The following is a 16,038-nucleotide window of genomic DNA, read 5'->3' on the forward strand; positions in this document are numbered from 1 at the left end:
AATATAGCACGGTTTTTACAGGCAGCAGGGTAGCTGTGGCCCCACTGTTACTTACCCTTGCTTTTTGGGAAGCTGGCTGGCTGGGAGCAGAGGCCAGGTTCTCTGGGACAGTTCTGCAGTCGTTGCTGTAGTCTCAGCAGCAGATAAGTTTTTGTTTCATCTGATATTTCACCCAGTGGCAGCAGAAACAAAAAGTTTTAGCTCTTCAGAGCTAAAGCCCATTTTCCACCCCATCCTTCATTCTTATGGTAGGCAAATTTGAATTTGCTGGATCAGCAAGAGTGATGGGCCTGATGATTAGCATACAGTTGTATCAGCTGTGCTCCACAAGTAACTGGCCCAAAAGGCCACTGAGAGTGAACAAGTAGCCAACAGAGTTGGAACAACTGCTGTGCATGAATTCTGCGACTTGGTAGATGAGCTTCAACTTTAGTTCTGCTTGGTGCTGAGATAAAGCAGGGGAGAGGGAAGCTTGGGAGGGATCTCTTTTTATCCCAGTTCTGGCTCAGCTCCAGCTGATGCAGTGTCAAGCAAGACTGCTCTGCCAGTCTTCTATGGTCCCAACAGCATTCTAGGCACTGCTGGAAGTCAACCACAGATAGCTGGAACCCCTGAGGGCAGTAAAGAGTGAGCAGTGTTACCCTGTTGAAGATAAAAGGCATTACTCCCTTGGCAAGCTGCCTAGTCCTATGGTTTTATGTCAGCCATAGGCTGTTAGGGTGAAATAAAGAGAACATGGAGCAAGACTGAGCAGGAGCCAGTTTCAGCCTTTATGGTGCCTGTCACCGCCACTCCAGTTTGTGATAGCAGCGTCTTCCACTTGCTCACTTTGCAAAGTGATGTCCTCTGTGTGCACACAACAACACGGGCGTGGGTGCTTACTGAACCAGCTCCTGCCAAAGGCATTTCAGATGGAACTTGGCAAAAAGAGAATGCAGAGCGTGTTTTTTGCTTTTACTGAATTGTTTACAACTATTGTAATGCTCTTTCTCTTGCATGTGCAGCATTTGCAAATTGAGTTTGTATTGACTAACCAGTTTGGGTTTGAAAAGAATTTTCAGGATTTGATGAGTGATGGCAAAAGGGAAGGGAGTTCTTTTTTCAGCTGTGCAGGGTCTGATCTCTGATAAGTGTACCAGTTCAGCACACAGGAATGTCAGGGATAGTCTGAGTTGTGTTCCTAGTGCCAGCTAAATACGATCCTTGCTAACTTAGCTGTTAGGAGTATTAAGTTAGGTACATAAAGACAGAAAATGATCATACCTTCTGCATTCCACCCACTGATAATTTTGCTTCTTTCTTCCTTTGTAGTGGTTTCAGAGTGCAGTGAGTAAAGAGGATTGCATGCCTGAAACACTGAAAAATCTAATTTTCTCCAACTTCGAACCTTTGCACAAATTTCACACTGGTTTTCTCAAGGAAATTGAGCAGAGACTTGCTCTGTGGTAAGACTGTTGATTGTTATTTATCTGTATTCTTTCATGCAATTTAGCATTTTTGCATTCCCTTTTTGATAACTCCTTGTGATCTGCTGTAGGGCTTAATTTGTGAAAGTCACAGATGTTGGTTATTAACAGACAGGGTTTATTGAACCGTGCTTTGTTCATGTTTACTTGACAAACTCTGTTGTTCAGATATCTCAGTTACAGACATATGCAAATGAGATCATAATTCTGGATGAAGCTTTCTCTTGCCAAATGTCAGTGTTTCTACATGGCAGCTCCTTTGAAGAACATGCTGCAAGCAAGGCTTACAGTAATAAAGAGGGAGAGGCGAAGGACCAGGTTCTGTTTTTGTCAAAATAGGTACAGGCTGGGAGGATTTCACAGAGCAGCTTCTCATTCTGCAGCATCACAGCTGTGACACTCACAGGATCTACACAGCACTCTACAAATTGACAAAGTCTTGAAAGAGGACACTGGGCTGGAAAATTATCTATTCTTAACATAATAGTGACAGTAAAGCATGGCATTTTTACAAAATAGCTATGAAGTGAATAATTCTTCCCTGGAAGACTCTTAATTCATTTGACCACTGAAATCTTAGCAGAGGCAGGAGCATAAGCAGAAGCCTTCTACTCTCTCTGATTAGACTTGTCTGGACTAGATTGTCTTGCTCTATGTAGGCATTTTTTGTACCTTATCTTTGGTTTTAAGAGCTTTTCCTTCTCAGTTAGAGCAGTGACAATGAAAATCATGTGAAAGCAGAGCAGGCAGACCTAATGGGTGTTAATCAGTTTAATTAAGACAGGTGCCTCTTTAACTAATGAATCAAAACAAAAGCAAAACACAGTTCCAGAGTGTGTGAGTTTAACTCCTGTGATGTATTGAGATTGCTTAATGAGGGCACAGCACTTTGCAGACTAGTGCTGTCCAAGCCCACCCTGCACAGTTCCAGAATTAGCAGGTGTTATCTGGGAGGAAGGGAATGTGGTACTGCCTCTTAGAGCTGACATCCTCACCCAGGACTTTGGTTGACTTCCAATTTTATATATATATATATATATATATATATATATATATATATATATATGTATAGTTTGTGTTTATATATAACTAACATAGTTACTCCTAAGAGGTGTGCTGCACAGCCACCCTGCCTGTATTGCTGTTTTTTCATTGGGCTGTTACTGGTATTCATTGCATTGCACTAAGGAGCATTTATTACAAGTAGTCCAAGAAGGCTCTTTCAGATGTTATAAAATAGTGATTGTTTCTTCAACCTTGGTGTAAGATTAACAGTAGTTGGAGTTAATCCCCAGCTAGTTGGGGTTAATGTGTGTGGCGAGAAAAGGAAAATTTATGCAGTCAGGACCAAGTTCTGCTCTCTGTCAGACCAGTCTAATCTCACTGGGTGCTGACTTGAAATAGAGATATCCCCTATATCCTTCTGGTGCCATTAGAGGTGGATGCAAACCTCCTGCACAGGTGTGATGTTTTTCAAAAATTGGATGATGCTACACTACCAGCCTGCTGTGGAAAGGTGACATTGTAGTAAGTGGAGGTAAGGACCAGTTGTGTTAAAAGAAAGACAAAGTATTTAGGCTTCTAGATTTTCCTTGGTTTTACTTTGTTTCTCCTTTTCATTTAACTTCTTTTAGAGCTGAGTAAACCTTCTGTTTTCCAGCTTCTCCATAAAGTTTCACAGGGTGGTAAACCTCAGTTTAAAGCTTATAATATCATATTTTAACTGCACTTACCCTGTGATTTAAAGTGATGATCTGCTACAAAGTTACTTTGCAATCCAAATTTATTCAGAAATATTCTGCTGAGGTAACTTTGTCCCAGCTGGGCACCTCGTTCTGATTTTGTCAGCTCAGCTATTGCATGTCCTTCCACTGTTAGTGTAAGGCCACTGGGATTTCTCTGTTGGCCGCTCTGAATCACTTGACAGAAAAGCAGTCATGTTCCTGCATTCATTTGCAGCCAACAGCCTGGATACACCCAGTGTAATACCTGTTGTAGACAGTGATGGGTTGTTAAACTTCTGGAAGATTTGAATATGTGCCTTGGGAAGGGAGGCAGACTTGCTGACAGGTATTATTTTGGAGGTTTTGGTGTTTCTATATAATGCCACAGATGCTGAGATAAGCCACAAGCAATAAACTCTATCCTACAGAGATTAGTGTTTAATTAAACAGGGAGGGACAAAATTAAACAGCCTTTCAACATCTACAAGAAGCTGGTGGCAATGTGGTAGGGAATTCCTTCAGCAGCATGGTCAAGGTCACTTAGGTCAATACTAAAAAATACAAAAAGCACTGCCAGAATGGCACCTCTCTCTTTGGCCCCACGAGTTTTTAAGGCAGTGAGCTCTGGCTCACTCCCAGCTGCCCTGCAAGTCATGGGCCTGGCTGAGCACAGGTGTGGGCAGGATTCAAGCCTGCTCATTTAAATCTATCAGCTCTTAAATTTCCAGGCAGGGGAAGAAGGTGGGACTCATGTCCTGAGACATGAACTTGCTCTGCATTTGTCAGAGGGTGCCATGTCCTATGAAAAAAGGGCCTTTGAATGAAAGAGTTGTAGACTTCATCACGCTGCTGGAAACCCCTAGCTACCAACATGTGCTGTGGGAGCTTGTGAGAGAGAGAGCCTCCTGCAACCAGTCCTCTGTGTTCCCCTAGTGAGTAGGATGCTGAGTTTTATCAACTTAAAGTGCAATTTAGCCTGCTCACTCTACACAGACATAAGTGCAGTTCTCTAAGGTTTGTTTCAAACTTCATGCTGCGTGTTGGAAGATCTAACAGGAGGTCATTCCCTGCTCTCTTAGACCTTGCCATCCTATTGAAGCTGCTGCTGATGCAGAAGAGCTGTGTTGAGAACAAGGCTCAGGGGGATTGCACATAACAATTGTTAGATGTCTCCATGCCTTTAATTTGTTAAAACATCTATAGACTTTTATTATTTGGCTGGAGGAAGCTCAGGTTGTGTACATTATTAAAAGCATTTCTGGCTTGCTTGAAGGCTTCTGAAGTGTTTAAATCTGCAGTCAGGGGCAGGCTGTTTGCTACAGAACATCCTAAGGGCCAGGATCCTTTTGACCTGGTTATAGATTCTGGCAGGTCTGATCTGTTTCTTTACACAGTTCACCCATTTTTCTCTATAGTGCTGCATTTCCTAAGAGCAGCATGTCTCAGTGTCCAGGGCCTAGTGATATTTTTAAATATGGCATACACTGATACTGACACCAATAGTTAGCTGCAGAATATAGGCAGTCAATGCATTTTTCTCAGCCAGAGTTTCTTCCTGGCCATGAAACTGAGAAGATTCCTGGTGGTTTTAGTGCACAGCATCCTAAGATGAGTGATACCTTGCTCTGGGCCACGTTTCCAGCCCTGCCTGTGCTGTTGCAGGGCCAGTAAAGCAGCCCATGAATCTCCTCAGTTGGCACAACTGTGCTGAGCTCTGGAGGCTGCCCATGTTCCTGGGAGCAAGTGAAATACCCCACTGGAGGCCATGTGGTCTGAGGAGAGGAAGGGTGACCTTTGGTGGATGCAGGCAGGCATGGGGCTTTGCCCTCTCACCCAGGAAGGGAAGAGAAGAGGAGAAGAGCAGGAAGCTGCCTCAGGTGGGAGAGGGAACAGCACACATCAGGCTGTTCAGTGAGCAAGTGCCAGAAGAGCTGCATCCAGCACTTGGGCATCCAGATGCTGGCCAGGACTCCTCAGCAAGGCCAGGAGTTCCCAAGCCTTTTTGCTGGGAGAAAAGACGAGAGGTATACGTCAGTGACTTTAGGTTGGCTCCTGTTTCCCGAGACCCATGAGATTGTATGGGAAGGAGGAAGAGGTGTGGGCAGTGCAGGCAGAGTGACATGCTTCATCAGCTTCTGGGTGGTTGAATCTGAGGAGTCAGGTTCTCCTCCTTCTTTTACCTCAGCCATTTAATAACATTGGGCCACATTTGGGCCACAAGCATAATTTTCCATCCAAAAGAACTGAGCTCATCTTTCCACACCCTGTTAAATGTATTGCAAGTTTCCATATGGATTTATTTAAATGATGATGACAGAAAGTGGCAAATAGAGAACCATAAATATCTCCCTTTTCTGACCATTGAGCTGCATAGAGAGCAATGCTGGGGCAACTCAGGATAGCTGTTTCTGCCCAGGGAAGCCCTCATCAGGTAGTACAAATCTGTGTTTTGGGCCTTATCATGTGCTAGGAAAGAAAAGTGTTATGTACTTCCCAGAAGTGCAGGGAGACTCATCTTCTCCCAGAGAAGCTGCTAGTTTGCAGATCTTTCTGAGAAAAGCTGCTGCTCGGTGTTACCAGATGGGAATGTGTGGTTGGAAATTTGCAAAAAAAAAGGGCTCTTAACCTTAGCATATGAAAGGAGAAGATGCAGTCAGGATTTGTGGAAGCAAAATTGAAAACCTCTAATAAAAAAGCACTCAGGGAGGTGTAGGAAGATGAGCCAAATGTTGATTTATTAACCGTTTTTTGTTTGAGAAGAAATACTTGTGCTCAGGAAGAGCAGTCTGATAGACAGTTGATATAAACAAGGCAGCAGTTCTTATCTGCCTGCTCAAAAGGAGTGTGCTGGCTGTTCAGCTGGTTCTGCATGTCTGCTGAGACACGAGGAGGGCACTTTCAAAAGTGTCTTTGTCCTGTGTACAGAAATGAGGCGTGTGTAGCAGTACAAACCTCTGAGTTATGCACTACAGATTCCTGAGAAGAAGACAGTGAGAGAGGCTTGGTGCCAGCACACTGGGCTCGATTTTGAGAGGATAGTTTTCATTGCTGAAGTCACTTTTGGGTACCTCTGGGGATTGGAACCGTGCTACGCCCAAATTAACTGGAAATGATGGGAGAGAAGTAGCACATCCAGGATCTGTTAGTCAGAGTTAGAGCCATGTTGCTGTCTCTGTGGCTGTCCTGGCAGGATATGCCCAGGGTCAGCTCTGAGGCTGTTCCACAGCAAGATGTGGAATGCTGTTGCATTTACAGCACATTTTCATGCAGTGGTGTTACTTGCTCGGATCCCTTACCATTTAAAAGCATTACTGATGCATGTTTGCTGTAGGTTGGGTTTCTCCCACAACAGGGATAGCCATCCCAAAGTCTTTAAATGTATGCCCACCCTCCAAGGGCTTGGTAAGGCTTTGGGAAGCTGATGGCTTTAGCAGTGCATTTTTTAGGCTCTGAGCAGCATGTCATGCAGCACTCACTGCTGAAAGTCTGCTGGAGTGGGCAGAGCAGGAAGAATCAGGGCGTAAGCAAGGAAAGAGGTGTTTGCTTTTACTGGCTCTTCTTTTCCAATTACAAAACATGCCTCTTATTTAAAAGGCAATTGTAATTGGGAATGTTTAAGGTATTTTTTAGTATTAGAACTTTAGTTAATAATAAAGTAATAAAAAACTTAAAAACCAGCTATGGTATTCAGGAGGGAGTTCCTGAGCATGTAACACAAGGTCACACATTGTAAATATAATTTGTTTCAATTGATTTATTATTATTTTGGCTGCAATTCAAGGGCTGCAATCAAAGACTTCTGTGTTTGCCTCAAAAAAATCTTTACTGAGATATCTTTCTCTTCTTTTTTGCTTTTCCACCATCCCCATTGAATTTCTGTTCCTTCTGATTGAGGGTAGGGGCTGACTTGAGATTTCCTTCTATTATTTTTTAAATTATATACACTAAGAACTTAATGTAATTCAAAAATCTCACAGGGCTGCTTGTGTAATCCCTGTAAATCAAGCTGATAGCTGTTTAGAGTAATATATATATATATATATATATATATATATATATATAAGGTTGTGTCTGGATTTCTTACCAGTAAGCCAGTCTTCTCTTTTCTTGCTGTTGTACTCTTGCATTGCTGTAGAAAGGAAGGGACTATTGGATAAAAATCAGAAATTATCTTATAATTACCAATAACGTCCTCATTTTTTAGCATGACTTTCAGTGACTTTAGACCTCTCCCACAATGTCAGTGGAGTAAGGGCTCTGGCAGGGGACATGGGGAAAGCTGCTCCTACATCTGTGGAGATGGGCATCATAAATCAGCTCCTGATGAAAAGCTGTGAGACCCTAAGCCCTAAGTTTTTTCCCTTGTCACCGACAGACAGATACCATGCTCAAACAGTGACCCGTGAAAACAAGGAGTAAGAAGAACAATTTAGCCATTGATGCACAACAAATGAGCAGCTTCTTCCCTCTCAGCAAGCTGAGTGTTGTTATTCAAAACATACACTACAGGAAGAGCTCTCTTCCCTGCTCCTGTGCTTTGGGCTGTTGCAGCAGTAAGACATCATCTGATGTGTTGTGTGTTTGGGTTTTATTTTTATATTCTTTGTATTTGGATGCTCTTTTCTTGGTGTTTCTTCTTGTTTCCTTGGGATTTGCAAGTTGAGGAGCTGGGGAGGATGGCAGTGTAGCTTAGGGTTTGCCCTGGGGTTTGCATGGAGCTGGTGTGGAGTGGAGGTTGGGTTTTAGGAGCCAGATGGGAAACTGTCATGTTCCCTCATGCCCAGTTTCAGCTTTCCCTGCCTCTGTCCACATCACAGCCTACCTATGCACCATCCTCAGTGGGAAAATCATCTCTGTTGCAAGGGAAATTCATTTGCCTGCAAATAAATAACTAAAGAAGAAGAGTGCCTGGAACAAGGAGCAATATGCAGCCATCCCATTTTCTCCTAAGAAAACCCTGGGTTTATTTCTTCCAGCAGGATGCATCTGTATGCACAGGTCATCTCTGTTGGCGTGGGCTGGGGGGCTCTGGTAACACTCAGCTCTTCACTGTTCAGCCAACAGCTGGAGAGAGGCTGTTGCTTCTGGGGACCCCCTTCTCTCTGTCTCTGTCACTCTGCCAAGATGCAGAGCAAATTTTGAAAGCCCCAGAAGTCTGTGGCCAATGCCAGTGAAGAGGGACTATTCCTGATGTGTGTGACTGGTGTGGTGAGATGCTGTGCAAGCAGTCAGTGCTGGTGGTGCTGAAGAGGGTCAGCTTTTAGGAAATAAGGACCTGACTGTTCCATGAACAGCCCCATTAATTATTAGCTGTTGGAAGCACTCATTGTGACTTTGGTAGGCTTGGGCTCAGCCACCAAGTAGCCAGCTAGTAGATAAGACATTTGCACTGTGTATTCTAGCCAATTTGTATTGTAGCCTTCAGATCAGAAAAGCATTGTCTACTTAGAAAAAGCAGTCTGTAATGATGTACTTAATATTTATCTTGGCAGTAAGTAGATAATTACATATTTCATTCTCAAAAAGGTACAAAACTGCCAAAGTCCATTAGATTAAATCAAATGTAGACACATGAAAAAGGATTCAGGCAGTGCCAGAGAATGAGAGAATAACACATAAACCAAGAATTCTTATAGAGATAATTGCTGAATACCATTCCATTGCTGGCAGCAGCACAATTTCATCTGGCTTTGACACTTCTGAGCTTGTGTGTAGAGGCCCAACATGAACCATTTGGGAGGGGATGCTGCATGCTGGCTTCATGGGCACAGGTTGGCTTTCCCTTGCTTCCTGCCAGTGTGGGGCTGCTGCCTTGGGTCTCCAAGTGGTTGTAGTTTTCAATCAGGAGCACCTGGATATGCACCACTTGGAGCAGAGCTTTAGTGGCTGGAAGGTTTTATTTACAACCTGTCACAGGAAATCTCAGTGGGGAGAACTGCTGGACGGGTATCTCATGGGGGAAGCCTCTGTCTGATTTGACAGACAGAGGCTTCCTGACGACAGAAATTGCACTTTCAGTTTAGACATTTCTTGAGCATGATTTGACTGTGGCAATGTTTATATGACATAATGTTTTTGCAAAACAGTGATGGTAATAAAAGTTACCACTGACACAACCCAGCTTCCTACCCCAGTGTAACCTTTGGATTCAGAAAAAATACATTAAAAATCTTGATGAGCACTGTTTTTCCTTGCCTAAATAGGCATGTGAGTGCCTGGGAGAGTTAACACAATAGGAAGTCATTAAAGACAACCTATGAAACTGGGTTGTTCAAATGAAGATGGAATAATCCCTTGTTTATCAATGGCGTCTCTTTGTTGAAAGATAAAATTGGCAAGGGGAGGGGGACAGTGTTTCTCCCCACATACTCCTAGTGGTTTCTTTTAAAAGCATAGCTTTGTTGGAACAGATCTGTAACAGTTAGGTTCTTATAGTCATGATTTTTTCCCCTGTGTTTTTAAAAACCACGTGTTTGGTTTCACTCATAGTGTGGTATCCTTGCCTGTCTCACACATGGATTTAGATACAGGAGTATCTTTTTTATCAGGAGCAGTGTTGCTCCAAATGCTGCACTCATCGAAGTGCAGCTGGCTGGGTGGGAGGCAGCACTTTGCATTTCTAATACCATAAGTGAAATACTGAATGGAAATTCCTGCCAGTATGTAACACTTATGAGTCAAAGCCAGATGCTGGATGAATTTTTTTTTTTTTTTTTTGGCCCCACTGTCCCTTGCACAAGCAGAAAACTCTTGAGAGGAAGAACACCCCCAGGTCCTGTTCTGGGGTTCAGTCATTGTATCTGAACAGGATTAACCTTCTGCTCTAAGGACACATATTCTCATGGGACTCTGATGTCTTCTTTTCCCCCAAACCATTCCCAGCCTTCTCTGGTGTGTTCAAAACTGCTAGCAATTTTCTTTAAAGGTCTAATCCTTCTGTTAAGTGCCTGTTCTCTCTGGTTTTAGCAGTGAAAGGCAGGCTGGGTGAAGGGTGTACTGTACCTGGGAATTACATGTCTGTCAGGAAGACTCCTCACAAGCTTATGAGCGAAGGAGCATGGGTTTCAGGATTTTAAGAGAAATGAGCTATTGTGTTTCAGTGCTTATAAGTGATTATGCAGTTTTATTGCATGACTGAAGTGTGTGGAATTTCTGTTGCTGACAGGGAAGGCCGCTCTAATGCTCACATTAAAGGAGATTACCAAAGAATTGGAGATGTTATGCTGAAGAACATTCAGAGTATGAAGGTAGGAATGATCCTATAACTACTAAGCTTTGACAGAGATTAAGTTCAGTATGCTTTTCATTTTCATATGATGTTGCCTCTTGTGCTGGCTTTTGGCAATTGTAATCAAGGCTTACGCTATGAAAGTTTCCTTTGATGACATAGCAAGCATTTGGTTGATTTCCCTGGGATTTCAGAATTGCAAGCTGATTTTAAATTGTTGAACCCCTTTCCTCCACTCTCCTGAGAACAGAAACAGCAAACAAAAAGTTCAGGAATATTTCATTTCCAGTTCTTTTTTCCTTCAAATAAGAAGGTAAAGCACTGGAATTTGTGTGGCTGAAGAGACTATTCAAATGCTGAGTGTGCCTATTTTTTCATGCAAATATTCATGTTAAGATATTGCAGGATTAGTGACCATAAGATGGATATTGATTTGACTTGGGAAAGTTATATTTGTGCACTACAGTGCCAAGTTAAGTGAAAGGTTTTTGAATCATGAGAATAATTTCCTCTGATGCCTTTAAAACTAGAAGTAAAAATACATGTATGAACCATAAATCTAGGTGTAATGTTTGGAAGACTTTGCAACTGTTCTTAGTCTGGCCAGAGCAGTATTCTCAATGCTCTGTGTTACTGAGAAAATAGCATTGAAGGCAGACACAGGAGCCTGTGAAAACTCTACAGATTTTACAGTGTGGATGTAAGCTCACCTTACTCTAATGTATCTATACATCCAGGTCAGTGTGGGGCAGAACATGGCACTTCACCTTCAGCACACGGATCTCCGAGTGATTTTGAAACTCTCCAATAAATCTTTCCTTGGGGATGGCCACTTGGGTATTCTGCAGTTAGTAAATGGAGCAGCCTTGAGTCCTTGGCTGGAGGAAAGGGCAGTTTAATCATTACAGCTCTCCTGAGATGTTGGCTAGGACTCGGTTTGTCTTTCAAAAGGACAGAGAGAGGCGCGGGGAAGCGAAGTGACGCACAAGCGGTTATACAGCAGGTCAGAAAAAGGGAGCACAGAAAGCTTCATTTACCATCCCCAACACAGACAGCCTTGTCACCAGTAAGGCAACCTTACTCTCTCTGCAGTGTACTTAGCCAGGAACTGCTTTTTCCCCTCAAGATGTAATTCATATGCATTGGAAGAAATGTAGAGGGGACTTTTCTACCTCCGTCTCTGCTCTCAAGAAACATGCAGCTCTTCACAGTTTTGAGAATACCAAAGAACTTCAGATAGACTTTGTCTCTGCTCCTGGTATCTTGCAGCATTAAATTGCGTGTCCTTTGCTGTCTGCAGGTCCTTCTGGGTCACTAGTCTGAAGGCAGTGTACAGTCCTTACTGTAACAGACCTGGCAGCCCTTTCCCATTAAAGGGTTTTACTTCATTTGCTTTGAGATCCACCACCACTGATCAATTGATAGGTGGAGTAAAGAGAAAAAAGCTAGTTTAACTTAAAAGAATGGCACAAGAAACAGAAATAAAGTTAGTAAAAACTGTACTTATTTATCATGAGACCTGTTAAAAGATCTGAAAACTGACGCTTCGTGTTTAATTAACATAGGAAAGAAGTTAAGAAAAGTAATTAATGGGTAGCCTCTGTAGCAGCCCAGAGGCTCTGCTGTGTCTTTTCCTGAGTTACAGACTTGTAAAATGAATATGCAGTGTGTGGAGGAAGCAGCTTGGCTCTAGGGAAGGTATGTTTCTGGTAAACATGTCACAAATCACAGGAGAGAGAGAGTTGACTGGAAATGTGTCAAAAAGCACAAACTTCAGATTAAGACAGAATTTCTTCTCAAGTCCATTCAGTTTCTTTTTGCTGCTGTTTAATATTCTACCATTTACTGGAAAACTTTAGTTGACTGCTCAGAGAAGCTCTGTGCATCCTGAAGAACCAGTTTGCATTTTGCAAGACACAATTAATTCCCTGCATAAATTGTTAAATAAACTACTGCTGAACTGTTTTAAGGGGGAGTTGTGAATACCTGGGATACTGAGATAATAGGAGTTACGTATTTAATGTAAACCTCATTCACTGCTGGTGTGCAGCTCCCCTGCTGCCAGTGGGATTATTTAGAGACTTCACTAAGGAGAAGAGGATGTAGTCTAAGGATGAAGAATTTGTAACATACCCATTTCTTTTGGGCAATGCCTCTGTTTTTGTGTTCATTGACTTTCCCAAGAGATGCAACTTCTCATCAATAAGAGGAGAGCAGAAGCCAGAAGTCCATTTGCCTGCATCTCTGTTCCCCAAAACCACCTAAGGGAAACTGGGGCATCTAAATCCCTTCATCCTTTTAGAAAATCCCATTCACATTTTTTGGCTGTCTCCATTGCACCTACTTGCATGAGCTGTGTTCATGTCATCCTCTTGCCTTTGTATTTCTCACCGATAAGAGAGTTAATTTTGTTGAATTGTGTACTTCAGTTTTCCCGGGAATGCAGAGGGGGTGGGGGTGTCTATTTCAAATGAGTAATGCCTTTTCTCCTTGGCAAGTGAATATCAGAACCATTGTGTTGTACAGTGATTTTGTTTGCAAAATCCCCACTGCTGTGCTAGTTGGATGTGTTATTGGATTAGGTATGGGCTGAGTCATGTCTCTCAGTGATTGTTAAGAGCCTCCTCTTTTCTTTCACGCATAAAAGCAATTGACAATTCACCTGCGAAAGCACAATGAGATTTTAATCGAGCTGGAGAATGGGATCAAGAGCTCCCGCAAGCTAGAGACCTTTTGCAGAGATTTTGAGCTACAGAAAGTCTGCTACTTGCCTCTCAATACCTTCCTCCTCAGACCTTTACACAGGCTTATGCACTACAAGCAGATAATGGAGAGGCTTTGCAAGCACTACCCTCCAAGCCACACAGACTTCAGGGATTCGAGAGGTAAGTAAGAGAAAAGACGTCAGTTCCTGGAGCTGGGGAATGACATCCAAATCCATTAGAGGTGTATGGCTGGAAGAAAGAAAAATCTTTTTTCTTAAGCCTACATAAAAAGGATTGAGTTTCAAAATCCGCCACTCAGAACACCACAAACAGTGGGATTAAGGTTGCTCTTCTATACTCATTATGCCACACTCTGAGCAGGTACTTGGAAGCGAATTCTGCTAGGGGTTATTAAACACACAGAAATGACAGCAGGTTCAGGAAGTCTCTTGAACTGAAAACAGCTGGGAGGTTGGGAGAGAGCACAGGGAACACACCATGTGTGCTTGTGTTGTTCCTAGTTTCCCTGGAGATCCTCTAATAACACAAAATACTAGCCCAGGTGAACCCTTGGTCTGACCCAGTAGGGATGCTGTTATTCTGTCTTTCAGTGTTATTTGTCTTCTTTTTCAAGAATACAGTTTGCTCTGTTATCATTTCCATGATTTGTTTCAGGAGCTCAAAGCAGCCAGCATGAGTTGGTTTTGGATTTAGGGTTGTTTTTGGTTTTTTTTTCCAAACATGAAGAAATTGCCCTCCTGTAGCCTGAACTCGCTGCCTGCCATTTCTTTCTAATGGTTTATTCTCCTTCCTCCTTGTGCCCTTCCCCTGTGTGTGTTTAAGGATAACTCCATTGTCTCTGGTGCATTGGTGCAGATCCATGGAAGAACTTGGGCAGGGAGCAGTGCTCAGCACAACTGCTCCCAGGCATAACAAGTGAGCTGAGCTCCCTCAGATTCTGTGGGATGAGACCCACAGCAGGCAGTGCACAGAAAGCAGAGCTTACCTGACCCGTGGCAGTAAGAAATGCCAGAGACCTGTGACATTGGAGTGCTGTGTGACACAGGTGTTGGCCCAAATGTCGCTGCTCCCTGAATGATCTCAAAGAAGGCAGTGAGTAGTGCCTGCATTTCTTTCAGCCAAGGCTAGAGGATGAGGATGATGTGTCCATTCTCCTCTCCCTGAAGAGTGTAGCAGGCTGAGTCCTTCTTCACTTTTGGAATGTATACAAACATAGGTTTCACAGGTGAAAATAAGAGAACATGAGGACAGTGTGACTTAGAGAACCCATCATTCTGGGGTCAGTATCTTAATAAGGTGTTTTCAGATTTTTTTTTTAAAGGTTAGAGTCTAAAGGAATCAAAAAAAAAATGTTAATTTAATCCCAGAAGAGAGCATAAGTCTCCCACTAGCAAGTGGGTGAACTGTGTACTGAGCAATGATGTAAGAAGGAAGATGGAACTACACTTACTGTTCACATGGCTGTGGTTTTTTAACATAAATGGCTGTAGCTGCCCTTCTGGCACTGTCAGCTGATGTCTTTGGTCCATTCAGAGACTGCCTACCCAGCCAGGTGTGTCAGGGTTGGTGCTCCCACACATGATGGCACAGGAAGTTGGTGGTGTCTCTGGAGAGAATGAAGTAAAGCCATGATGTGACTCAATGATTTGCAGCCCTTTAGTTGTTCTCATTGATGGGATTTGAGAACAAACCCCAAGGTGTTTGCCATCTGAAATGATGCAATAAGTGACACTGCCATTTCCTGCTCTTTTCAAATACAGACCTGACCCAGTGTGCTGTAAGCAGGAGGGAAAATGCATTTTTTTTGAAGCATAAAGAACATCCCTAAATCAATCAGAGTTGTAGGAATTTAAGTTCTTTATGAGAATCCATTCATTGGTGCTCTGGATTGACCATACGGCTTCTTATAAAGTTACTGTGGCTAAAACAGGGCAAATTTTTAGGAAATAGACTGTCTTTTCATCACAACACTCCATTCCATCCACTGTATAAGATGATGTACAGATTTTGTGCGGGTTTTAGTCTGCCTGAGTAGCTTAATGCTGTAGAGGAGAAGAGTAGCACAAGAAGGCTCATGAGCTGGGTGCTGCTGACAAAAGCCATATTTCTTTTTGAACATTCTTGTAAATTTTTAATAAGCACTTTATGGATTTGTCCATCTAGCTGCATTGGCTGAGATTTCTGAAATGGTGGGTCAGCTCCATGGCAATATGATAAAGATGGAGAACTTCCAAAAGCTGCATGAACTGAAGAAAGACTTGATAGGCATGGACAATCTGGTGATCCCCGGAAGGGTAAGTAACAGAGTTGTGATTAAGATTTGATACAATTTCAAGTCATTAGGTATATTTTCAAAACCTGTTTATTACGGGCACTTGTAAATTTGCCTTTCATCATCTGAACCTTTTCCTGCAGCCAGAAACTCTCAGATGTAAATATAATAATGCCAAATGTCATGATTTAATGCCAGCCAGCAGCCCAGGACCACACAGCTGCTTGCTCACTGCCCCAACAGCAGGACAAGGTAGAGAATCGAAAGGGTGAAAGCAATCAGGAGAGATCATGGGTTGAGATAAAGATAGTTTAACAGGGAAAGCAGAAGCCATGCACACACGCAAAGCAAAACAAGGAATTCGTTCACTGCTCCCCATGGTCAGGCAGGTGTTCAGCCATCCCAAGAGAGCAGGGCCCCATCACATGAAATGGTGGCTTGGGAAGACAAATGCCATCACTTCAAATGTTCCCCCCTTCCTTCTACTTCCCTCCACTTTATCACATTGAGCATGATGTCATATGGTCTGGAATATCCCTCTGGTCAGTTTGAGTCACCTGTCCTGGCTGTGACTCCTCCCAGATTCACATGCACCTCCAACTCCCTCACCAGCGTGGCAGTA

At 43.0% G+C, this 16,038-nt stretch overlaps 1 protein-coding gene across 10 annotated transcripts in view; it reads left to right on the plus strand.

The window, feature by feature from the left end:
• The window catches only part of FARP1 (FERM, ARH/RhoGEF and pleckstrin domain protein 1), a 199,482-nt gene that overhangs the window by 170,319 nt on the left and 13,125 nt on the right, over positions 1-16,038 (plus strand). For all 10 annotated transcript variants that reach the window (XM_030270500.4, XM_030270562.4, XM_030270631.4 and 7 more), the window contains 4 exon segments: positions 1,312-1,445; positions 10,356-10,437; positions 13,066-13,303; positions 15,308-15,438. In XM_030270500.4, coding sequence (XP_030126360.4) covers positions 1,312-1,445; positions 10,356-10,437; positions 13,066-13,303; positions 15,308-15,438 — 585 coding nt within the window.

The sequence above is a fragment of the Taeniopygia guttata genome, chromosome 1 (assembly GCF_048771995.1).
Source record: "Taeniopygia guttata chromosome 1, bTaeGut7.mat, whole genome shotgun sequence".
NCBI lineage: Eukaryota > Metazoa > Chordata > Aves > Passeriformes > Estrildidae > Taeniopygia > Taeniopygia guttata.